Genomic DNA, 26553 nt, shown 5'->3' with positions numbered 1-26553 from the left:
TTTGAACATTTTAATGCAATTTTCTGACTGAAAACAAACAAAAATGTTCAAGAATCAAAGTAGCTCAAGTAGATTAATTTCACATAAGAATCACAATATTCTGGATACTTACTTTGAGGAAAATACATATAAACACTATTATTTGTTTGAACAGTTTTACTCCTACCAATCATATTATGTTTAAAGTAGCTGAAGTTTTCCAATATATATTTTATCTAAAACCCACAGATATTAAAATACTTCCATCATCTTCATAAGTCTAAAGTTTCAAACTAGAAAATGAAAACTAAAACTAACCCAGAGTGAGACATTTTACTGAGTAATAGTCTCAAAAAGAACAAATCTCATAACTGACATGTAATACATGAGAAATTGTTACAAAAGGAAAGACCAACTAGTATGAACTAAAAGAACAGGGGGAAAAAAAAGGGGTTTTCTTCAGGATTTGGCTAGATACCCAGAAGTTTTAAAACCCAGGTGCTATGAAATGCTGAAACACTGGTCCTGAAAACAGGATATACCAAGATTTTTTTTTCCCTACAGTGGTCTTAAAAATCTGACTTAAATAACAACCTTGATGAAGAACATGATTAAATAATTCACCTGAGTGTAATAACTGTGTGTGACACAATGAGGTCTTTACATTTCTGTGAATCATAGAATACCCTGAGTTAGAAGAGACCTAAAAAATCCATCACAGCCCAATTTTATTTTAATTCCATATTAGGATTTATGAAGATGGCAAAAATGCAAATAGTTTATTAAACAAATTGGATCAGGTTCCAGAAATAATCACACAATATTTTGCAGAGGTACAACTGCAGAAGTCTTTGCCAAAAAAAGGTCTCCTGCTCAGCCTGAACTCAGTTACACAAAAATTAAATATGTTCTGCCCATTCATTAATAACATCACCATTCTAGCCAACATTTGGTCCATTGTAAGCAACCATGTCAGCCAACAGGTTCAGCACTAAATACGAAAGAACATTGTATATACATATATGTAAAACTTGTATTATAATATAGATAATATTTATATATATTATATATAATGTTACAAATATATAATAAACATTTATATACCTATATAAAATATTATTCTCAATATCTTTCAACAGATGCTAAGCAGATTTGAGAACACACTGTTCCAAAATGGAAGTTTTGTCTTTAGTTTAAAAAAATAAACTGTTTAAAAACCAAGTTAGCACTCACCATTTCGCAATTTCTGAAATCCTGCACCATATTTTCTACAATGGTCTCTAGCATCTGTAATTTCATAAACACTTCATTTTGCTTTGTGGAAAAGTATTCTTTTGCAATTAGTTTGGATGGAAGTCCTGCAGAAGGAAGAATTCCTCCATCTTCATGTGCTGTGTTCCAAGCTACAACATTTGTAGCAGAATCTGATTTATCTTTCTTTTCTTTCTTTTGCAATTTGTTTGACACATTATTCTGATGATCATCTTAAAAAAAAAAAAAGTACCAATACCACTAAATAAACCACAAGCACCTGAATACAGTAAGTAATTAGGCATAAATGTTCCATATCTAATAGGGTGTTTTAGAAGGCAAGAATCATTACAAAATAAGTCAAATGTATCAATGTTTATGTTTAAGACTAAAAAACCATGAGGTTAATTGGGAAAAGGCTGCAGATTTTCTGTGGGAGTATTACAACAAAAGAGTATTACTTTTTCTTGGATTTAAATCTGAAATTATTTACCTTGCTTCTCAAGGGCTCCAGGTGGAACTGCATTAGTAAGAGAAGCTGCTCTATGATGAAGTTTTGCAGTAGATGGAATTTCAAGCTTCTCATTCTGTTGTGAAGCAGCTATCTCTTCTGCAGACTCAGATTTCATGGGCAAATTGCTAAGGATGTCACTGTCTTCAATGTCAATCACACTGATATACTCCCGTTTATGCTAAACAAGATAATGAAGAATTATACAGTATGTGTTTGGAATGAGCTGCTTATAGTGCAGTGCTCACCATTACCTCTTGACATTTGTAATGATAAGCTTTTTGTTTTGGGAACAAAATAAATATAACTTTCCCTACCATATTACACAACTGACTCAGGCAGATACAAAGAACCCAAATTCATGAAGACAAACAGGATACTTAAAATGCATTTAAGCCATATGTACATTAGATCACTAACCAAATCAGGTGCATCTGACAGAAGGGATGGTAAAGGTTTCTCATTCATTTCAGTGGGGAAACTCAGGTTTAAATACATGTCTGGCAGTAGTATCTCAGAGGAACTGGATGATTCTACAAGGAAATAATAATAGTCAGTATTATATTTACAGTAAAAGTCACAAAAACTTCAGACTATTAAGAAACAGCTCTGCATTCTCTAGAAGATAAGAAAAGCTTTGACTAAGCTGTCATCTAGATTGCTATTAATATCTAAGTCCCTCCTACTTAGGTAAAAATAATCTGCATCTTTACTTAATCCAAAGAAATTAGATTATTCAGATGGAAACCTCTAATAAAACTATCTGCAAATGAGTCATGTGATGTAGTAAAATGATCTTCAAATAGAGAAACACTGCTGAATTTTACAATAATGGAAAAATCTGTATGCTCTCTTGGTACCATAGGGAAAATAGTTGGGTACTGAAATCTATGTAAAGTATTCATGGAACAATGCCACTGCAGCTAAATTTCATGTGATCTGTTTTAACATCCCACTGATCAATTCACTTGGTCTACATGACACTAAATCTAAAGATCAAGTGGGCACTAAAATCAAGCTAAAATCCACATAATAAGGATTGGGTTTCAAGAAGTCAGATAAATTAGCATTTTATCCACACCCTGCATTACGCTCTCTCAGGTACAAAACCCATGTTAGAACAGTAAAACTTTTATAGACTTCCCGAACAACAAATGCAGCCACACCTGATGCAGGAACAGACGTGACCAGCTCATTTTTTTGAACTTTGGAAATCTCATTTCCACCACTGATCCCACAGTCCTGATATGATTTGAGCGCTTGATTGGAAGAAAAAAAAGAAGACCAGAATGCATGAGTTTACGTGCAGAAAAGATACCAATGGCATTATCTGAGTGTACATTTCTGATTTGCCAGTTTACAATCAAAGAAAAGTGGGGGAAGAGGAAAAGAAGCAATTTCAGTCAAGTGTGAAGCACTGTCTAAAATGCATTTAGATAAAGTCAAGTTAAAACAAGCTTTCAGAAAAAGTCGCAGCAGAACTGACTTACAGAAAGCATGAAGAGACTCTTACATTATTGCATCAGTAATATTTTTAGTTATAATTATTTTAACTACTGCTTTATAAATTATATTCCTTTGTTTTCGTTTAATTCTTTTTGAAACAAGAAAACTGCACAAAAATCTGTGTCCCCTTTACAAACCTGCTGCCTTTTGAAAACTGATCAAATAGCATAACTAATCAAGAAGCAATACCAGAAACAGTTGGTTTCTGTAGATCACCCATGTAGCACTTACCTGGGTCAGTATTAGTACTTGCATCTTGAGTTTCTGCTGGTTTTTTTCCTACAGAAGCCAAATAATGTAGATCTGCTGAGGTAATACTTTCTTTATCCATTGCATCTAAAATGTGGTAATACAAAATAGGTGTCTATTAACGATATAAAAATTAGACATCTTTGAAAGCAATGATACTAACTCACAATTACAGACTCCAATTTTCTTACTTGTATTTATGACAGATAATTTTAAGTTGTCTCTAAGGATATCTCATAAATGATTCCAAGAAAAGTTCATGCTACCAACTTTATGTGAATAAACAACTGACACTTACAATGTTACACTGACTTAAAACCAAGATTCAGTTTAGATATTAGATATTAGATATTTTAGTATGCTGAACAGTAACAGTCTGCTTCACATTCTAAAAATAGGGGAGGAACTTTCATGACATGTATATCTTCATTTCTTTATTGCTGTTTCTACAGAGTTTGCATTTCTTTAAGGCCAAATTTCAGAGAATGAATTGCATTTTGTCCTGTGACAGAACTGAGTATTGTCATGAATTAACATACTATATAAAGAAGGAAATCTTTCCACAGGCCTGGTCTTCGTACTGCAGACTAGAAACATCGCATGCATTGAATTTCTTTTACAAGATCTCTAAATTTTGTGTAATTAGAATACGCAGGCAAATAATGTTTGAATAATATCATTTTAAAATACATTAAAAATTTAGGATTAGAAATGTTTACAGAATTATTTTGATTAACCACATGAACAGAAATCACTGTCAACCACAGCTAATTAAATTAACTTGACATACTGTTATTATTTCATTAACTCTATTGTTTGTAAACATAAATACAAGATTATCACTCATTCTGAAGAAAAATTAAAATACTTCTAAAATTCTTGGGAAAACTATTCTGAATCTTAAGATAATTTGTACAAGACCTTAAATTTGCCTGCACCTCTCTCCATACCAATTCCAAAAAAAAGTGTGTCTCCCAAAAATTCTGGACACCTGTTGTACATCCTGAAAGGTCTGGGGAAAGAACCCCTAAGGCAGAAAGCTCTATTGCCCACAGACCACATTATCCTACTTTTTAATGTGGATTATTGCAGAGTTTTACTGTGAATTCTAACAGACTAATGCTCCTTGATTTTTTTTTTATTTGAGTACTCAAAGCATTAAAAAGATTTGTACTTGCCCGCTGACATGAAAAAAGCATCCTGAACGTAAGATGTCAATTTTGGTTTGTGATCCTAATATAAGGAAAAAAAGAACCATCTTTAAAAACAATTCCAGTGCAGATTAAAGGCTTTCTTGGTGATATTAACTATCCAATATACCTCATATGAGTAATGATTTGGGGAAAAAACAGAACTAACTGTCACTTTTCTCAAAACCTGTTTTAATTCCTCCAATCTATTCCCACTTCATGGAATTTACTGACTATGTAACATTCTCTTATGTACCTTGCAGTGACGTGCAGCATCACAAATTCCTTAGTCCTCTTTGAGTTTATCCTACCCCTGCTGTACCCTGAACATCTCCAGGTCTGGTGAGGGTCTCCAGCTGCTGTGCTGCAGTGAAGTCTCAGAGAAAGTATGGTATAGACCAGAAACACAGCTCTGGGTAGTGATCCAACTGGTAGTGTTCTAGCTTGAAATGTGGTATTTGTAAGGATAAACCCCAAAAGATACCAAAAAGGCTTGATGAAAGCTTTCTTTTTTCAGAGTCTGGAGTGAGACAAAACTGAAATTCCAATGCTGCACATTGTTTCTCTTACTACTAGGAAAAATATATTTTCTTTTTTGATTTTTAACATTTTTGTATGTAGTTACTACAAATGTACATACAGACTTATATCCTATCAAAACAGACAAGTTCATGTTCCAGGAAAAAAAAAACAACCTTCACATCCTTTATAAAAATCTATCTCCTTTTTACAGAAAATGCAAGTATATTAATTAAAAACATGCATACTGTTTGTAGAGCCTGGAAGAGAAGTATATTATTGTTTGGTTTATAGTTTTCGCCTTCTTTCTTTCCTGCTAATACTTGAATGGAAAAAGACTAAGAAAAAACCATAATTCTATACCCCAGTCTCTGATTCAGTAGCCACTGCTGTGTCACTAATACTGATGATGGAGTCATCTGGACAGAAGGACACGCTTGGTTTCTTCTCATCATCCTTCTCTTTCAGTTGTTTCTTACTATGCCTCTTTTTACTGTCAACAAATTAATTATAGGTAAAGAGTAAGAAGTGGTCTGAAATAATAACAATACCTATCGTTGTTTTCTAGGAAATATTACTATTAAGAAATAAACACTGAAATAAAGATAGGAAAATATAAACAGCTGCTGCACGTAGATCAGTTCAAACCACAGTTTCTGCCTGCTTGAAATTTACACAAAAATGTTGTAGAACACATATAAATACCAGTAATTACACTAAAATCTATTAATTGTCTAATAAATTATTTAAATTAAATATTACAAATCACATAATATTTCACATCTATATCTTGTGTATAAGTAATAATTACTACAGAAAATGCCAATAAGGAATCTATAAGAAGCAAACCTCAATTACACAGCAGTTTTCTAATTACTACGTGACAAATAGATTACACAACAGCAACTGTAGCTTCTTTAATATGTGACAAGTAGATTATAGAGCAGCAACTATGACTTCCACAGATACTATTAAAATGTATTCTAAACTCTATCTGCAGTACTTGTGTAGCAAGTTTTCACTTTACAAGTGAAATACTACTCTTGGAGCCTCTGCTCCATAATGACAGAAGCATCATAAATGAAAAGAAACCAAGTATTCTATTCCAGCTTTATAAGCACTAAGCAACGATATGTAAGCATCTTAAACAAACTGTTTCAACTGTTTGTGCAATCAATTAACATAAAATAGATCAAATTTTATACATTATAAATAACATAAAAATCTCAGCTTCAGCAGGAATTTTCTTAATCACTGTCTGTATTAAAAAAAAAAACAGCCTACATACTTCATTATACTGAAAGAGCATATAATCCTTTCCTTCTTGAAGATGACAATATGCAGTCCAGACAATAGTAGCAGTCTACTTATATTCACTATGTAACTGAGTGAAGCATTTCATAAAGAGTGTATAGCAAACAGGCAGGAGACAACAAGACTTTAAAGTGGAATGAAAAACATTTCCTCTGAATCTTCTTCCTATCAATCTCCTAAGAGCTAGAACTCCTCAGATCTTAATGATACACTTTTGCTGTGTCTTTACGAACATTTGCTATTTTATTCTCTGCTGAGAGAAGACACTCTCTGATGTCAAAGCTAGAAGGTACAGGTTACCAGTTAGTCTGTCAAAATGAAGTCCCACTTTAAAAATCTGGCTTGCCTTTTTCTTTTGTTCTGCACATCTCTACGTTCAAATGGTTCAACATCAGTTCTTAGTAGCTGGATACGTTTGGCTTGAACTTGTCGAAAGGAAGTACTAGGCACAGAATGATGCTTATGCTGTTGCTCAAATGCAATGAGATCTCGAGGTGGGATGAGATTTGGTGCCTAAGAGGGTTCAGAGAGAGAGAGAGAAAGACAGAAAATGGGGAGGGGAAACCCAGATTGGATCCAGAAAGTAAGTCCAGTTTGGATTTCAGTTACATAAACAAAACTCCTGTAACTTTTTGTTAAGAATATGGAAATGGAATATTAACAGCATCAGACCAGAGCCCCTGCCAATATGTCCATGTGTAAACTATTTTCTGAAAATTAAAAGGTATGAATTTTCTCCACAGAGCACATGAATTTTCTCCACAGAACGTATTTCACTAATATTTGCATTTCTTATGTAGGTAGATCAGGGTGAAGTTAGGAACCATCCAATGTAGACAAGGACTGAAGAAGCATCTTTCAAGGAAAAGCATTTCCATTCTTCTCAACTGGGATATGCAAGTATGTAAGTCTATAAGAAATAACATTTTTCAAAACGTCAAGTATTCAGCATCTGTAATATTTTCTTACCAAGCTTTTTACCATTCCATTTCTGCCCTGCAAAAAAAGGATTTTTCACCACATTCTATTTCTGTAAGTAAATCTACTATAATCTCTATGGGAAAATACCCTAGTTTGTTACCGTACAAATATTGTCTAGTATTTTAGATAGTAAATTCTTTACACTCATTAGCAGTGGGCTGAACACTGATGAACTATGGAATATACAATCAATCTAATGTAGTGATAAACACTTCCAGGCTTGCAGTCTGCCTCATACTGACATGTCAATAAGCAGGTACCCTTAGTTCTAGATCCCTCCTGGTACCTGTGCTGAAAAATTTCAAATTCAAAGTCTGTAAACATGAAATTATTTGTGATGACTAAGAAACCATAAAACTGACAAAACACTACAACTTAGAATATATTATTATTAAAATATATTATTAAAATATATTTATATTTATATTTTTATTTATATTATTAAAATCCAGTACCTTCTTTTTCTGAGGTAAATTAATCTGAAGCAGAGGTATTCCTGCACCCCACTGTGTTTCTCTGATGTCAGCATTCTTTGTTGCAGGTTTAACAGGTATTAAAGTAGTAGTGATTGGCTGCCTTACAGCTGGTGGAACTCTAGGTACTGGATCAAGTTGCAACAGAGGAATAGCAGCCAGGTTCTGAGTGGTTGGTGCTTTGAACACATTCACATTTTCAGGGAACTGCGGTTGAGGTAAATCTTCCAGCTGTCCTTTACACTGATATGAATTCAGATGTTTGGGAGGACCCTTACGCACTGTTTCTGCCCATCTCTCCTTTTTCTCATGCTTTTGTCTTGAAGTCTCAGGGTTGTATCTACTTCTGTGGAAATCTTCCTCCGCCTTACTCTTTCTTCGTGCATATGATGACTGATGGTTCCATAAGGAATCTGATGAATTCCAAGCTAGTCGTGGTACTGGGGGTGGCCTGGCAAATGCTGATGACGTTTCTGTTGGATGTAAAAATGCTGGTTTGACATTATAACTTGATTCAAGCTTAAGCAAAGGAAATCCGTTTGAGTAAATAATTTTCTTTTCAACAGGGATAAGCTTCACTTTTTTCTGGATGCCTGAGGAAGGAGCTAGGAGATGAAGTGGTTTAGTAGGCACTGAAGAATGCAAATCTTGGGATGTTGACATTAATCCTGTTTCCTTGTTGTTGCTTTCAAATAATGTCAAAGAGGCACTCATATCCAGACGATTCTAAACAAGAAAAGCAAACAAACCAGTACTTACATATCAACCATACATTAAATATGCACAAAAATAGTTTTATCTACACCAATCACTACTAACACATTTCCTAACTCAACAGGACAGATAACATACCAGATATACTAGACAGTCTTCATAAACTATGCTTGGATATACCTACTTTAATTTTACCATTGCTGCTTTCATCTTCTACACTCTTCCTTGGATGAAAAACAGAGCTCTCTTGACCAGCTTTTCCTTTTTCTTCTTGAGTGGGCACTTGTGTTTTTGGAGAAACATTGCTTTCAGCAGTGTGTGCAGGCTGGCTCCCTGCCAGGTGAACCAACTGATGCTGCTGTAATGCTTGTTGCACATTTGGCACACTGGCGAAGGATGACTGTGCTATTTGCATTAAACTCATGAAGTTGATCTGTTGGAGCTGAATACACACATGAACAAAGTTAACAATGCCAGTAACTTTAATAGAAATCTTAGCAAAACTGTCTAGGCTATCTTAGAGCTGTTCACAGTTAGGTGACAAAAGAAACAACATCCCAATAATGGGATGATTCAATAATGATTAATTTGTATAATTGTTTACGGTATTGGACTTCCTTGTAAGATATAATAAATACCTGCCACAGACAGGTTACACTAAAGCAAAATGAATACCTTCAATTTTTTGTGAGATTTCAATAAATGTAAGGTCACATAAAATTGGCTCAACGTACTACGACCACTTAAATCCTAGAACAGTTGAAAAGCTATTACAGCATCAGAATTTTTCCAAATGTAAACTATTAAAGGACATTGACTTATGTGAGCTAAAACACACTCAAAGATCTATTATTTTATCACTCATTTTCTTGAATTAAAAGCAAGAGTTAAGTCTAAAATAAGTTTCAAAGTGGTTAACATGGAACTAGGAATCTCTTTAAAGAACAACCTGTGCTGGTTTTGCACTGGAGCCACCCATGGAAGTGATTTTTTCTGGGAGGAGCTGCTGAGAGCTTCCTCTGTGCCTAGCAAAACCAACTGCCAGCTAGCTTTGAGAATAAGCATATTAATGAGCCAATTAAAAACTAGATCTGCCTCTGTGAAGACACACATAAAAACAAACAAACGCCAGGAATTCTCTCTTTCCCTTCTGGCCTGGGAACAGGTAACAAGGCTGGCCCGGCCCCCTGTCTTGGCAGGCTCTGCCGTGGGGCTGGGCCATGCCCGCTCGGCCCAGGGGGACTTGGGGAGGGCTGGGCCGGGGGCCCAGCGGCTGCGGAGAAGGGAGGCCATCAATTGCTGATTCCTACCCTGGCTGCTGAGATCCTGGCCCTCCCCCTGGCGTGGTTGCCAAAACAATCCCCAGAGGCAGCTCTGTAGCCTGTGCAGAGAGTGGCACCACAGCTGGAACTGAACACAGTTCAGTTGGCTGGAAAACGGCCATGCAACCGCTGCCGTTCTGGCCTGGGCCCCCAGGGATTCTGACACAGCCCCATCGTGGCCTGAAAATCCATCACTGTAAGCGCTCTGGACACCCCTGGCAGGGATCACGTAAGCATCTGCAGGCGCCGGGCGAGATCTTAACTCTTTTAGGGCACAGATGAGACTTGCAAACCTCCAATACACCCTCGGATAAGAGAAAAGGACAGAGTAAAGAAACATAGAGAAGAACATGAGACATGAAGGTCAGTAAGAAGAAGTCAAGTCCCAGATGAGAGGGTTGAGGAGATGCCTCAGGTTTGGGCTGAAATCCTCTTGTAAGGCTATAGAGAAGATATAATTGATACATCAGACTCTTTTTCTCTGTAACTCATTGAAAGTATGGGGGGATGAAGTGTTCAAATTGTAAATATAATCACAGGCATCTATGCTAAAGCAAGCAGATGTTGAAGTAGTTGTGATCCCAGGAGAAATTTGAACAGAGAGAGAAAAGAGTGATGGAGACCCTTTGCCCCAAGGGAGAGAAGAAGACCTCTGCTCCCAGAGATGATGATCTCAGGGACACATAAAGATAACCTTTGCTGTTGAATACCTCATCCTTAAAACAGTACCCCATAAGTTGACATGGCTCATAAACAGTGGTGGGAAGGCTGCAAAAGATGGGAGCCATTCCACGATAGCAGACTTCTGAGCGGCTGCTATTCGTGGACATTAAAAGCCATGAGAGAACTGTTTCTTGTGGAGGAGTCTATGGCATGGCAAGGGCAACTCCCCTCCCTAAGTGAATGGAAGAAAGACTATTCTAGAGGTGATAAACTGATTGAATTGTTTCTGTACATTGTGAGTGACAGAGAAAAGTTTGTAGGGGGAGAAGAAGTGTTCTAAAGGTTTTATTCTGGTTCTTATTATTCTTTCTTTGAGTTACTGTTAATAAAGTTTTCTTTATACCCTTTTAAAGTTTTGAGCCTGCTTTGCCTTCCTCCTAATCCCATCTCACAGCAGGAAATAAGTAAGTATATTCTACTGGGTGCACTGGCATTTAGCCAGCCCCAAACCAACCACACACAGAAGGTCCATGAAACAGTAACTATTTCAATTTTTTTAACAACACAGTTGGTACCACGAAAACTATTTAAAATAATTAGATGCCCTCACCTGAACTAATTTAAACATTTCATCTTGCAGCATCTGCCTGACAGTTTCTGATGTGCTTGGTTTCTCTTCTCTAGGGACTTCTGCCTTCTTTGCACAAACAGAAGTATGGGAGGCAAGACTTGACATAGTCGACACAGCAGTCTCAGAAGGCTGAGAATCACTTACAGTGTCTGCACTACTTAAGAAAGAAAAGAACAAACAAAACATTCAGAGTCCAAAACATCTATACAAGGTTGTCTTAAATCAATCCAGAAAAATGTTAAAGATACCTGTGTATTTTAAAAACATAATTAATTTGTAGGAACAACTTAATAATTAACAGTGCACGATCTTGACCAGAGAACATGTAGGACATATTTCCTAATACTTCTTAAAATACTGAATGAAAAATAGTAGTAAAGATGTAAGCTCTACCTGATTTTGTAGCCACAAGTTTAGCTAAAATATTATTGTCACTAGAGATACAGGTAGAAAACAACGATTTGACAAAAAAGACAGAAAAAAGTTAGTCATAAAGTCAAACAGCTGACGGAAAATGAAGTGGGACATTTTTGGTTGAAATAAGGAAGAAGGTGTTGCATCCTGGGTTCAACGCGCAGCAGTAAGAAGGTGGATTCATTTTGACTTAAAGTAATGTTCCTTTAGATATTTGGGGTTAAAAGGTAACAAGATTTCAGATTAAAGAAAATAATTTAAAATTGGAGTAACACGTACAATACATTACATTTTCCCACAGTGATAACAAGATCTTTTAGTAGCTAAAGAATATTAAGGACATGAATTCCTTACATGAAGAAGAGAGGGTTAGGATTTACATTAAGCTATAAAGAAACTGAAGGACTTTACTTACACCAACAGGAATTGACCCAAAAGACGTTTTCTCTGTTTAAGAAAAATGAATTCCTTACATGAAGAAGAGAGGGTTAGGATTTACATTAAGCTATAAAGAAACTGAAGGACTTTACTTACACCAACAGGAATTGACCCAAAAGACGTTTCTCTGTTTAAGAAAAATGCTGAAATTGCTATGGATACACGCAACCCTTAGAGAACTTTTTACAATTGTACAGAATGGCCTCCAACCATGTGAACAAAGAGGATCATAATGTAACTGATAATGAATAATAGCTTTAGATACATAATAGGTGTGAAGGGGCATATGAAATCTTTTGGAAGGCAATTAGAATGTGCAAGCATGACCTGAAATGTCAAAAGTAAAATTTTTTTTTGGAAAAGAGTTGGCATAAGAAGCTCAAGAAGGAAAAGAGATTAGAGATACATGAAAATAGAGCCCAAAAGTATGCATAGTTCATATTTTCCTCTAAACTGAAAAAAGCGTCATAGAGGACTGTTCTAGAACTGAAAGCCTGAGACTGACTCCTGACTCCATTTCCCAATTCCAACATTCTCTTTATTTTGTATATATTTATGTAAATCTATCAGTTGCCATAGGAGAGATGCATTTTACTAATTTTAATTAAAATGTATGTATAAGTTTAAAATATTATTGTTCAGGTGTTCTATATAATCAAGTATCTTCTATAGTAATATCATATCATGAATTCTGTCCAGAACCAGAAAACAAAACTATCATTTCTCTTGAAATCTGGTAGCTCTGAATTAACATTTGTATCATGCGATATTCCAGACAACACATGAGAGCATACGATCCTCAAGGATTATAGTACAAAAAAGTTCTAGAATAAGCTACTTAGTTGGCAGGTACAATACATTCCACCTGCAAATATTTTGCAGTCAAAACTACCCATCACATTACTTCAAATCAAAAATACTGTTTTATTACATAAAACAGTATAGGTTTATCTTACCTAGGAACTTCTGCAGCTTGTTTTAAAGAAAATGAGTGGAAAAGGGTGCTAGTAACAACCTTAGTCATACTATAAAGAGAGAAGAAATAGTAATGCAAATACTACAATAATTTGTTATGCTGCCTGTTTCCATTTTTTATACATGTGAGTGTATAAATATACACATAACCTCCTGAAAAAGTATTTTAATTAGTATGAGATAAAGTACCTGAAAGGCACCTGATCAAAGCTATACAGATCTGCAGTGCTTCCATTAAAGCATTACACTGCAATCTGAGCTGGCTAATATTGACATTCATGTTTTGTCTCCCCTAGCAATCAGAAACTGACTCAAACAAAAGCACTGAAAAAGTTCCAGCTATTCAAGACAGCAGGCAAAGAAAAGGTTGATTCTGGTAGACAAAGGAAGAGACAATCCAATTTAACTAATACTGCTAATATCACTATAATCTGCATCTCCAGAAGAGAAAAAACAATGACATAATAAATTCTTGAAGGGCATCTTACACTCAGTTAAAACAAAAATCTGTAATTTTAAAAAGTAGAGGATTTCAAGTCTTTCTAAAAGTAATTTTAAATTCTTTCACAAGGAACATTTATTTATATGCCATTGTGATAAGATTTTCCATTTTCCAGTTATTTTCTTTCCTTAAAATACACCTTCTCACAAACTGTGCTTGTTTTATTAGATTGTTACTAAAATAATGACTCATCAACCCAGCCCTTCATATATGTGAAATGCCTATACATGAAATAGGAGATGACTGAAACTGTTTCAAACTATGGTTTTGCTGCTATAAGCAAAAGCAGGAACCCCTGAGACACCACTGGATACAATCATTAGCAAAACTACTTTAGATTTTTAAGCAAAGTTAAAAGACTTAAGATTTAAAAAAAAACAACAAGTCACTTACATATTCTGTTCAGCCTTGTCTTCCTTTGTTTCTTTCTTGTTTGGATCTTCTTCAGCACTATCTACAGCTGAAACGGCAACCTGCTGAATATAAAAAGATGAAAAGATCTGAAATTTTTCTATCCCTCCTGCTTCAATAAAATACAAGTTTTTTAGCCTATGGCAAATATATTTTTGATAAATTATCCAATTACAAAAATCTGACTAAAAATAATCAAAATTACATACTTCTCAGAAGACAGTTACAGATCAGCAACAAAGAGATATAACAATTTACCTGAGAATCTTTCTTTCTTAAAACAATCTCATTATTATGAGATTTTAGTTCCAAATTAATATTCATGTAGGACCCTGGATATATATTCTGCTAATCTCACACCTCCTAGGTAAAGATGAAAATGTGGAAACACCCCCATTATGTGCAAACTATCTACAAAACAAGAAAATGAAACAAATGTAGGATTTTGCACGTCATAGACTCAGTAGAGTAAAATGTATTGAAAAAATTGAAGATCACAATATGTAGCATAGCAGCTCTGCAGTTAGCCACTTTCAAAGAAAAGATATCTATGACCAAAAATGATGCATGAAAAAAGTAGGCTTATTTATAAATCCAGACTGAGTTTTCAGACAGAGGTAAAATAAAGATCTTGATATATTTATTTTTTTTAATCAATTCAATTTTATGAATATATAATACATCTACTATAAATACATATATGAAAGCATACAAACATTTTCAAAAGTGCTCGGAGCAGATCTCAGTTTACTACCTTTTAATTGTTAATTTTATTATTAAGCAAGGAAGAAGATTCACCAACCCTAAATAATTTAGCCCTCAAGTTCACAAATATATTGATGAATTCAGGATACTTTGAAAATAGTATTCATAACAACTCAAGGCTTCCATGTTCTTACATTTCTCCTGTCACATCAGGAGAAATGCTGGAGCTGAGTAAGGCAGCCAGACCTGCTCCCTGTGTTAGAATCAGCACAACTAAAGAAAGTTGATGGGTGGTAGTAGGAGGTAACTGTCTTCCTAGAGGTAACAAAGCACCCATTTGGCTGACATATCCTCTAGAAAGGTACTGCTCCCCTGGGGCTCCTGTCAGGGATGTCTCTGAGAGACAAACAAGCCCTGTACAGCCCACTATTACCTGTTGCTGTTGTTTCACACAGGTGCCAGTGACACATCTGTGAGCAGGCTGAGAAGTGAGGGCTCTGGAGTGCACACTCAATCCTCTCAGTCAAAAGGAAGGGGTTTGAAAGGGTTTGAAACTGGTGAATCAACAAATGGTTACAGGACTGGTGCCACAGCCAGTGGTATAGCTCCTTTAGCCATGGGACATGATTTGAGAACCTGGTCTGCTGAGGGCTGATGGAGTTCATCTACCAGAGAAGGGGAAGAGCACCTTCAGTCATAGTTTTGGCAAGGGGGAAGAGGCCTTTAAACTAATGTTGCCAGGGGAGGGGCAATTTTTGACAGAGTCAGAAAGAGATGCCTGGAGAGGAGCTGCTTGTCAACAGAGCGCCTGAAGAGCTGCACAAAGGAATTACAACTACTCCTGCCAGTAACTCAGCTTCATTGGGGGCCTCCATGCAAGCATATATAGCACATGAAGAAAAAGAAAGTTGGAAATGTGTACGTCTGCCAGGTACGATGTTACTGGCATTGCAGACATGTAGTGTGATGGCACTGATGACTGGAGTGTTGGAATGGATGGATGCAGGCTCTTTCTTTAGGAAGGACAGGCAGGGAAGATGAGGAGTGGGTGTCAGTGACTAGCTGCACTGCATGGAGCTCTGCCTGGGGATAGATGAGGATTTGACCAAGAGTTTATGGCTCAGGTTTACAGGAAGGCCAGGGACAGGTGACATTACAGTGGGGTTCTGATAAAAGGCTCCCCAACTAGGAAGATGAAGCAGATGAGGTCCTTTATATGCAGATAGGAGCAACCTCATGTTTGCAAGCCCCAATCCTCATAGGGAATTTCAACCATCCCAATATCTGTTGGAGGGGCAACACAGCATAGCACAGGCAATTCTGGAGGCTCTAGAAGGCATTGATGATAACTTCCTTCCACATGTGACAGAACAGCCAGCAAGGAGAGGTACTATGGTGGACCTCATTCTGACCAACAAGGAGGAGCTGATGGGCAATGTGAAGCTCAAGGGCAGCCTTAGTTGCAAAGTTTGAGTTCCTCAGGGCAGCAAGAAGGGTACACAGAAAACCCACTAACCTTCACTTTAGGAGAGCCGACTTTGGCTTCTTCAGGGACCTGCTTCGTAGAGTCCCATGGGATAGCACCCTGGAAGGAAGACGGGCACAAGAAATCTGGTTAGTACTCAAGAATCACCTCCTCCAACCTCAAGAGGGATGCATCTCAATGAAGAGGAAGTTAGGCAAAAATGCCAGGAGGTTTGCATGAATGAACAAGGAATACTTGGACAAAGTCAAGCACAAAAATTAAGCTTACAGACGGTCGAAACAAGGACAGGATGAGGAACACTGAGAGATTGTCCAAGCCAAATATATCCTGGGCTGCATCCAGAGCAGCATAGCTAGCATATTGATGACGGCAATTCTCCCCTCTATTCTGTCCTTGGAAGACTCACTGGAGCATTGTGTTCAACTCTGTGTCCCCCCAGTACTTGCTAAAGCAAGTCCAGAACAAAGGGTATTCAGGGACCTGGAGCATCCTTCCCACAAGTAAAGGCTGACAGAGTTGGGGTTGTTCAGCATAAAGAACAGAAAGCTCTAGGGAGACCTCAGAGCAAGTCTTTCAGTATCTAAAGGAGCCTACAGGAAAACTGGAGATGGACCTTTTACAAAAGCACATAGTAACAGGAGAGGGGGGGAATTACTTCAGACTGAAAAAGCATGGGTTTAGATTACATTTTAGGAAGTAATTCTCTACTGTGAGGAGATGAGGCACTGGAAAAGATTACCCAGAGAAGCTGTGGATGTCCCATCCATGAAAATGTTCAATACCAGGTTGGATGGGACCCTGGATTATGTGGTTTAGTGGAAGGTATTCCTGCTGATGGCAGGGGGTTTGGAATTAGATGATCTTTAAGGTCCATTCCAAACACAAATATTTCTATGATCTCTGATGATTGTATGGCAACTTGCCTGTTCTCTGTGATGTTTTTCAGGTCTGATCTTGACAGAGCTATCGGAGCTCTTTGAAGTTTCATATGGCTCCTCAAAGAATTCTACAATATGAACACAGTTACTCTAAATTAGAAAACTACATAGATTATAGTACTGTTATGTGATTTCTGACAGCAGGTCTACTTTTCATTAGTGTGGAGTGAAGTGTTCACAGTTGCTTCTGCAAATTCAGATTTTGTGTTCTTACTAGTGTTGATGCATGCACCCAAAGAGAGAGGTAAAAAATTCCCCAGCTTAAGTAAAGGGTACAAATATGACAATTTACGCATACTCAGCTCTTAAAATTTCCAAAGTGTTATGCACGGTTGTGTGAATATTTCCGGAATGAAAGTATAAGAGAGAGTAGAATATGTTAACATACATTTTTCTATGTCTATAGAAAAAAAGTGACATAGTGAAAAAGCAATTAGAAAGTCTTGATAAAACTATTTTATATAATTTAGTAATAATGCAAACTGGATTAAATAATTCCAATAGAACAATGAAGACATTTACATTTTTTTGATTAAATAAACAGAGGGACATAAAATTGTATTCATGCAGAACTCCTACTGCTTTATATGTCAGATCATAGTAAAAGGATATATCATTAAAACAAACTTTGTTCTGATGTTACATCCAACTCCTGCTGAACAAATGGTCCCACTTCATTCAGGTCTTCAGTTATATGAGGCACAGAATTATTTCCATTATTAATTTTCTTCTTATAAAAATATTTTGACTTTGCAGACATTCTGGTAATAGGGATTAGAAAACATAATCAATAACATAAGTGTCTGGCTCACTACAAGTATGCTGTTCCTTTCAGACTGCAGACTAGTGCCTAACTGTAAAATAAACACTGTTGTGAGATAATCAATATTCACTTAGGTTTTCTCTCTGACTGTAACTTAAACCAAGCTTAATTGTTTTTTGTATAGCTGTGATATCTTAGTGCCATTAAAGGTACACTCTTTCAGACAGGCTGTTGCCACACAAACTGTGCTTTGTATTCAAAATCATCTGGTTTAGGCTACATTTATCTCCCTCACAGGAACTTTGTTTATTGAAAAAAATAGAAAATGGTCAGACAAGACATATAATCATGTCTCAAAATACTAGAGATTATTTTCAGAATACTAGAGATGTATATAACTCATTCTCCATATATATTCTAATACTAGAGGTCAATTTTTTCTTTATTGCAATATAAGATGAAATGCCACAGAGGAATTCAGGTAAAGGATTCTTTATCTTGAACACAGTGCAAGATATTATCAAGTAAGATATTTACTACTTTTTCCATCTTTTTCTGAAATGCACACTTATGAACATAGCTAGATTACATTGTGAACCACACATCTCAAATCAAAGAAAATTATGCTGAAGAGAAGGGAAGTTATCTGAATTCTTTGAGAAAATCATGACACCCATTATACTGGAAATCTAGATTCTATTTCCACGTCACTAAGTTTATAAACAACCATGTATAATTCATTTAATATGCAACAGCTACATTATGTACATGTGCTGATGAAGAATATTTAATTTGCTTCATACAGCTGTAATCAATATGCCCAAAGTTTGACTTTTCACACAAAATTAAACATGTATATAATACATAACAACAATAGATCTCTTCATGCAGCTCAGTAGAGGAATTATGACCAACTAGAGTTCTTAGGTTAAAAAAAATAAATTACCCCAAATCACTTTCACAAATATTATCATAGACTTTTACAATCTGGACATCAAGAGGAGAATTGGTCATTGTGGAAGAGCCTTCATCCATACTAGTTTCTTCCTCTGTTCTAGACTGGGATGCCATTTCTTTCAGATATTGATCATCTGGATACTATTAATGAAAATAATGATTAATTGAAATTCACTAGTTAAAAAAAATACCAGGTACTTTTAAAAAAACACAATACTTTAATATAGAGTGATTATACTTAATTAATAGCCTTTTCTTTATTATAGAGCCAAGAAATCCTGGATTTACAGCTGACTGTGAAACATGAGCTTCTCCCCTTTTTGCATTAAGTGAAGCAATGGTCCTCTGAATTATCCAAAGGAAATATAAGAAAGATTTCTCAGTGTCAACTGAGTGTGAGTGTGAATTGTCAAAGACACTCTATGACAATATAATGAAGACAAATATATACAGTAAGATTGGCCTTATCCAGACAATACAGAACTCTCAAATTACCCCTGAAAACATTATGAAAGGCAAAAGAAAATACAGAACTTTGTGGTTAGATGCATGCACAAAATTTGTAAGTTCGAAATAAAATACTTGTCAAAAAAACAGAAAATACAAATCGAAAGTAGGAAAAAAAAAACATTTTGAAATTGGAGAAAAGCCTTCTCAACATGAGTCCCACAACCCTCTTCCCTCAAAGCCTTTCACGTATTCTCTGACTCCATGTACTACTAATTAAAGAAACGAAATGATCCAGTTGTCTCTAAAGTATAAAATAAAGCACTATGTACCAGATTCCTCTGGCCAATCTCCTCCTTCATATCCACACATATACTCCAAATCTCTCTAACAGTTCTCGTCATTTTTCACTGGTGTTTAACCAGTTAAAATACTCCAGTCAGACTGCATCTGCACTGACCTCAAACACAAGTGAACTTAAACTCTTGCGAGAGGAACTATTTAATTATCTTTGCCTTGTTTTACCATATTCTATTCCAGTAGTATGTTTTTTCAAAGATGATGTCTAAAACTAGACACATTGGTCAAACTCACATGAATTTGTACAAAAAATGCGGTGTCTGAATAAATGACCTATATTTTGAACTTCCAAAGAGAACTTTCATCTCCAACTCAAGTATTTTTTGAGAATTCTCTAGAATTTCAGTATTTCTAGAATTTTTCTCTTTTCTTAGCAACTCTTAAAAGAAAGGCTATTAATCAATATTCCATGTTTTACTGAGAACAGAACTATGACAAAAAACATGTATCTGATTTTTCCTCACTGGCATAACTCACTCACACATTTCACTAACACTTGTCCCATCCTTTTTCTTACCTTACATTTTATGCTCTTTGTTTGAGATCTGTCTCCGTATAACTGTTCTAACAACCAAAGAGATGTAAGGACAGCTGCTGATGATGTTTTCAAATGTATCATTGGGTGAGTCTCTTCTAAGTTATCTTGTTTATTGGAACCACAGGGCAGTCTTTTATCAGACCATCTGATCATCCACTCCAGCAATTTTGAAATATTGCTCAATTTGCCCATCAAATCTATAGGCAGTTCTTCTTCTGGAACAATACCAACTACATCAAGAGTTTTGTAAATGTATTGAGGAATTGCCTGATTTTGCAGGGTAGAGGAAGTATGGTTAGAAAAGGTCTGGCTTGCTTGTGCAACAGTGACTCCTTGATTGTCAGTCTGAGCTTTGTATATTGACTTGTGTTTTAAACCAAATAAGCCTTCTTTTCTTAGGTTACACACAGAAGATACTGTGGTCTGTCCAACAGACTGTACAATTGTTGGTTTTTCAAAAAAAAATCTGTTTTCATTACAGGCAGACACTTTTTCAGGATCACAAGATGCCAGGGTGACAGTATAGCAAGACCCTGCTCTAAACACACTTTGACTTCTAGTTTTGCTTTGTCGACGCTTTAGTTTTGTATGAACATCAAAAAAGAGAGAGTTCAATTCACGCTCTTGAAGCAGCTCAGAAAAGCTAGTGAGAAATGGAATTCCCAGGTCACTGTACTTTACCAGGTCTCTCTCAAGAACATAACTCAAAAAGAGTTCTAAAAATCTAACATACTCATCATCATCACGTTCAAATTCCCATGCACCAACTACAGGCAAATTATGTTGATTAAGCTTATCTCTCCTACACACTTTATGTTTTGTTTTACAGTTAAGAGCTTTTATCTTGTGTGTGGTATTTTTGCCACCTACTTCCCTTTGTCGTTGGAGTTCATTTGCCCTGTAAGACAACAGATGTAAGAACCATTATTACGCAAATCCATTTCAAGAAGAATTACATGCAACATTAGTTCCTTATCTTCCATTGAAATTAAAAATAGCCAAAAACCCCAAATTTACATTAGTACAATGTATAGGTAGCAAATTAATCAAATTCAAAATCCACAGACAGACACTAGGCAGCAACATATATGAATGTAGATATAGCTGATAGTAATTTACACTTCAATAATTTATTAGTCACATACTAACTGATATAACATTGGCAGTTCTATGATTTGGAACATCTGTAATTCTTCACTTAATAAATAACACATAGGGACAATTAACATGTCTGGTGAAGAGATCTCCCCCCCCAACCCCAATTTAAATCAAAAGCCTTCTGCTGCAATTTTCTCATACCTTGGGAATGAAGGTGTTTGAGCTCTTGTTTCTTCAGTAAACAAAGCATCAGAAAGTGTGTCTGCCATGTCTGCATCATTATATACCTGAGGATTCCCAACATCAGTAAGTGTACTTGTGCTTAGACTAGTGCCTAATGAGAATCTGTCACAACAGTGTTCCTCATCATTTGATGCTGCCTCTTCCACTGGCTCCCAAATATTCATTTCTATAGGGCCTATGTTCTTTACTACATGTCTCAAGGCCTTCTTCCTCACTTCTTCAGCAGCCTGTATAACAACAGACATAATTTCTTCACTTTCAGGACCTACTGAACGAAAGAAAACCAAGTTTTCAGTCTTAATTTTCAGTTTTAAGTTAGTCTCTCAAATTGAGACATGAATTAGATTTCAATTAAAATCATAAATTAGAGCCATTTATAAATTCAACAAGAAACTGTGATAAAGTGAAAAAACACCAACATTTTGAAAGCCATGATACCCTGTGACTGGTATAGAAATCATATGTATCAGAAAGAAACACAGTATTTGTTGCAAAACTCAAAGTTGTCCAAATGAAGACGACAATAATTGTTTTGTACGGGGTATGACAGAAAGTACTGTCACAAGCTGATAACTAGAATAAAAAACAAAGCTTGTTTAAAACTTCCTGAAGAATGATGAACATTACCTTTAACAGTACTGTGTCTGAGTCGCTGCTGAAGTCCATGATATTTATCTCTTAGTGGAACTCTTATATCTTCAGGATTAGGAAATGCTTTTACAAAAATCTCTGCCACCTAAGCAAAAAAAAAAAAAAAGCATCTTTTCCAGTAGCTATCATACAAGTAGGTGTTTTTTAACACAGAACTTACACAATGAGAAAATCTAACTAGTAGGTTTTCCAAGGAGGAGAAATATTTGTGATAATCTCTATTCTTTTATTCGAGTTTTAAGATCTTTTACCTTTTTTACTGGTGGCAATTCTCCAAGCAGACTCAAAATTACATCCTGAACTAACTCTTCAATATTCATGAATCTGCAGAAAGGAAGCATTCGACAAGCCCACTCCACTGCATTCAGACAATGCTCAACTGTGTAGGCATCATATCCGTTCTTATTCAGATCCTAAAAAAATCACCAGAAACATTAATTACTACGAACAATGTATTTCAGCAAAAAGATTAATACATTGCAAATAGCAATTCTTCTGAAAAAAAAAAAATATCTCTAACTTATCTACCAAGCAGAGCAGTGTATGAGGACAAGCAACAGATCAACGTTGTAATGGATCATAATACATTAAAATAGAGAGAAATGATACATTTTAATGATACATTAAAAAAGAGAGAAAAAAAAAAAGGACTTTTTTAAACCAGCTTAGGAAATAATTCCATTAGCACACAGCTGAAGAGTTTGTTTACAGCCACAAGAAAAACCTGAGGATTTGCCTAAACTGTGAAGTAAGTAATCCTACTTTGACTTCAGGTGATCATAATTTTTTTCTTGTGAGCAAGATAATTAAGCCTTGCAAGAGGCTTTTAAGATGAACTGGTTTATTTTGAACAGTATTTTCTATCTCATTTATCACTGTCACATGAAGTACAGAAAAATCAGAATAATCCACCATTGGAAATAGAGCCATCCTGTTTATCTGAAACTTGGTTTTTCTGCTTAAGAAAAATTTTGGACTTGTTACAGAATACATGACAAATGTTCTAATAGTTTCTTTCTTTTTCTTCCTGGACTTCTGACATCAGTTGAGAAGGTATAAATAAAGAAAATATTATTAAATTTTAATTTTTTTCATTACTTTCTGACAACCATGTATATTTAACACACCATTAACTCCATTTTTGTTGTACTAAATATATATTATTCAGGAAATACTCAAAATATCATGAGCTAATAGGGAAAAATAAACAAACCAGAAAGTAAATTCTTAGGTCAACAAGTGTAGAAGCTATTGCTTTCCTGGAAGCTCTTCTGATTCAAACACCAAGCAAAAGCCTAACAGAAATAGTGTCAGGAAGATGGAGATCACATGCACAGCACACTGCTTCATAGCATCAGATATGTAATTCATATTGCAAGCACTGTGCTCATTTTGTTCTGTTAAGCAAATACAAGTTCTCACAGAAACATACAGCAGATCTTTAGAATTCTTCTCATAGCTTCATACACTTAAGATGTATCTCTACTATATTAGGAATACAATTACCTTGATATTGTTAATATTTTCCCTTGCAGTTTGGTACCGCCTACAGTTGTCAGATAATTTTTCCCGAACGTGAAACATCCAACATAACGCACAAAACTCTCTGAACCAACCTACAATACAAACAAGCAATATGATGAGATTCTATTTAAATAAATTAAATGAAGCAGTCTGAGACTTTTCAGTATTGTTCTAGAGCTACAGCTCCTTAGTCCCACTTAGTGTTCATGTTCTTTCATATCTATCAGGTCTGTAACACGACTCCCCACCCCCAATCCAGAACAGCACATTTTAGAATAAGAGTTTTGGTAACTAACATAAAAGCTGGAAATGCAATGTGTTCCTGACACATTGCAATATACTATTTCAATCTACTAAGAGCTTATATGCCAACTGTGGATTATCACTGGTGTTCTTTTTTCCAGTTCTAAATAATTTTATGTTACTGCATACAGACCTAAAATTTTACAGGTAACGTCATCAAATTGATGGGCTCCAGAAGATGTAGATCCACAGAAAGCAGTGCAGAAATTGCAGTAACAAAGCAAAGTCTCTGGGAATGGACTCAGCAAAGGAAGAGATCCTTTCATTCGAATCTATAACAACAGGTAAATAAACAATCAAAATGGAAATGAAAATCAGTTAACATTTTACATGTATCATTACTAAATGCATAGCCTCTCAGTTATTAGAATACTGCCAAGACCAGTAAAACTCCCTGAAGCTTGCTTTCGATTTTCTTCAAATCATTATTCTGAAAATTCATTTAAAGGAATATGTTTAATATGAACTATGGCACAAAGAATGCTTTTGTTTGAATAGTACTCATCATTACCATGAAATACAAGAGTAACAGCAAGTATAAGAACTAAGATCAAGAAACCAGACTGATTCAACACAGTCCAGGTTGCTGTCACCAAGGCTGACTAGCTTTGCCTCCAGTTTCAGTTGGTGCATCTGACCAGCTCCCCATGCCAACATTAGGCATGTGACCATGCAAACAGAAGTAAATACATTACAGTCAGATCAGTTCCTGATCTCAGTCAGTGCATTAATGCTGGTGCAGGGGGGTTGCAGGAAGGAAGAGCCATACACACTATGACAATGACCTAAGACTGATTGTACACTAAAACTTTTAATCAATTTATTCTGAACTTGCTTCTGTACAAACAAATTGCACAAAAGTAAAATGAGATCTTACAAGTTCTGTGCATTAATATGAAGTGAGCATTACCTTCTCTGATAATATTCAACCCTAAGTGATTTGGAGCATATTTCCAGCTAACAGCTATAACTCCCAATTAAGTCTGCTTTTTTCTTTCAGTGGAAAATAAATGAATTTGTATGTTACCAAGTAGGTATAGAAAGACACCCAAAAGGAAACACTTTATGATTTAGAGACCCTATATCTTTAAGTTCTGGTTTCCTACAAAAATGAACATGAAGTGTAAAACTAGAAGATGACATGTACAAAACACAACATTAAAGCCAAGGTGAGCCTGAATGCTTCTGCAGCTGCAAACTTATCAGTAATATTTACAACTGATAATCAAGTTAAAAATATAAAGTTAAATGTTTACTTTCTGCATAACTTTTCTTGCCCACTTCAGTTGTGTAATATACCACTGTGCTGCAGAGCAAGAACAATGAGCAGCCCGGAAGAGCAAGATAATTCGCTGAAGAACACCTGACATTTTCTGACGGACTTCTTTCTCTGTTTTTAAAAGCATATCATCGCTGTCTTCCTGAAAATGCAAAGACAAACAAAGCCCAAAATTAGAAAGGACATATAACTAAATGTTGTTACTGGTCCTAATTCTGTCTTCTTTATAGCACAGATAATTTATGGAAAAGACACAGAGGCACACGTATTTTCTCATCACTGCTGTGCTACTTAAGTAAATGAACAGACACATAAGGAAACAGAAAAATGAGCCCAAAAGAACCAGAATAAAGCTCATAAAGATTCATAAATACCATTCAACAAACACAAAAGAAACACGCTTACTTCACTGAGAGAAGCTGGTTGAGGACAGTACAATGGTGGTGCTGGAAGACAGAGCCCAACCGGAACCAAACCATAAAACTTTCTGCAAAGATCCTTGGCAGAATCCATCAGAAGCTGAAATGTCTCTGAGAGAATATCAACATCTGCCATAACAGCTGCTTTCAGTAGATTCTGTATTGAACTATAAAGAACATCTGCATCTTCCTCTTCAATGGGATCTATAAAATATTAAGCCCAGAAACTGATAAATTAATTGAATCATGGATAATCATTCTGACATCATGACGTTATGTTGTCTGAATTTGCATTCATATATTACAATAACAGTCCTCATCTACTTGCTTTAAGATAAGATATCATTCATTAAAAACTAGTATTCAATTATTAAGTTTTGCCCCATTACCATGACACCTATTGTCTTTCTAGGTAGAGAACTAAACTTTTTAGCTAGGCATTTGCTTGGCATAACATTCTGGCAAATAATTTTTACCAAAAAGGCATAAACAGGTACATTACTAATAATGACTAAAGCAACTCTTTTATCAGTAAGTACATCCACCTGCTGACAAGAATTTGAAATGGTTTCAGACAGAAAGAGAATAAAATATAGAGACTGTACCAGTAAACTTTCTGTAGAATATAAATAAGGACAGGTTGATCTAGCTAAGAGTGTGAATTTCAGCAGTTAAGTATTAAGTTACAGTATCTGTAACTTACAGTATCAGTTACAGTTAAGTATTAACTCACAGTATCTGCAGGGACCAGTGAAGACCTGGCAGAGAGACAAGTAAGAGACCTGCTTGTGCATCTTCA

General features: G+C 35.7%; 1 protein-coding gene across 1 annotated transcript in view; it reads right to left on the bottom strand.

Moving 5' to 3' along the window:
* Nucleotides 1-26553, bottom strand: part of CPLANE1 (ciliogenesis and planar polarity effector complex subunit 1) — a 60756-nt gene that overhangs the window by 13542 nt on the left and 20661 nt on the right. The window contains exons 19-43 of the mRNA XM_053931984.1: nt 25741-25958; nt 25313-25477; nt 24190-24328; nt 23736-23845; nt 22481-22642; nt 22206-22314; nt 21537-21843; nt 20217-21135; nt 18882-19033; nt 17800-17933; nt 17158-17240; nt 16265-16333; nt 14026-14108; nt 13112-13180; nt 11283-11457; nt 8872-9129; nt 7956-8699; nt 6866-7032; nt 5569-5698; nt 4675-4729; nt 3479-3583; nt 2908-3000; nt 2162-2274; nt 1724-1922; nt 1213-1463 (exon numbers count right to left, since the gene is read on the bottom strand). Coding sequence (XP_053787959.1) covers nt 1213-1463; nt 1724-1922; nt 2162-2274; nt 2908-3000; nt 3479-3583; nt 4675-4729; nt 5569-5698; nt 6866-7032; nt 7956-8699; nt 8872-9129; nt 11283-11457; nt 13112-13180; nt 14026-14108; nt 16265-16333; nt 17158-17240; nt 17800-17933; nt 18882-19033; nt 20217-21135; nt 21537-21843; nt 22206-22314; nt 22481-22642; nt 23736-23845; nt 24190-24328; nt 25313-25477; nt 25741-25958 — 5009 coding nt within the window. The remainder of the gene's footprint in view (nt 1-1212; nt 1464-1723; nt 1923-2161; nt 2275-2907; nt 3001-3478; nt 3584-4674; nt 4730-5568; nt 5699-6865; nt 7033-7955; nt 8700-8871; nt 9130-11282; nt 11458-13111; nt 13181-14025; nt 14109-16264; nt 16334-17157; nt 17241-17799; nt 17934-18881; nt 19034-20216; nt 21136-21536; nt 21844-22205; nt 22315-22480; nt 22643-23735; nt 23846-24189; nt 24329-25312; nt 25478-25740; nt 25959-26553) is intronic.

Source organism: Vidua chalybeata, chromosome Z, assembly GCF_026979565.1.
Source record: "Vidua chalybeata isolate OUT-0048 chromosome Z, bVidCha1 merged haplotype, whole genome shotgun sequence".
Lineage (NCBI taxonomy): Eukaryota > Metazoa > Chordata > Aves > Passeriformes > Viduidae > Vidua > Vidua chalybeata.
Note: the sequence above shows the minus strand (reverse complement) of the source record. Positions and strands in the feature narration are given on the sequence as shown.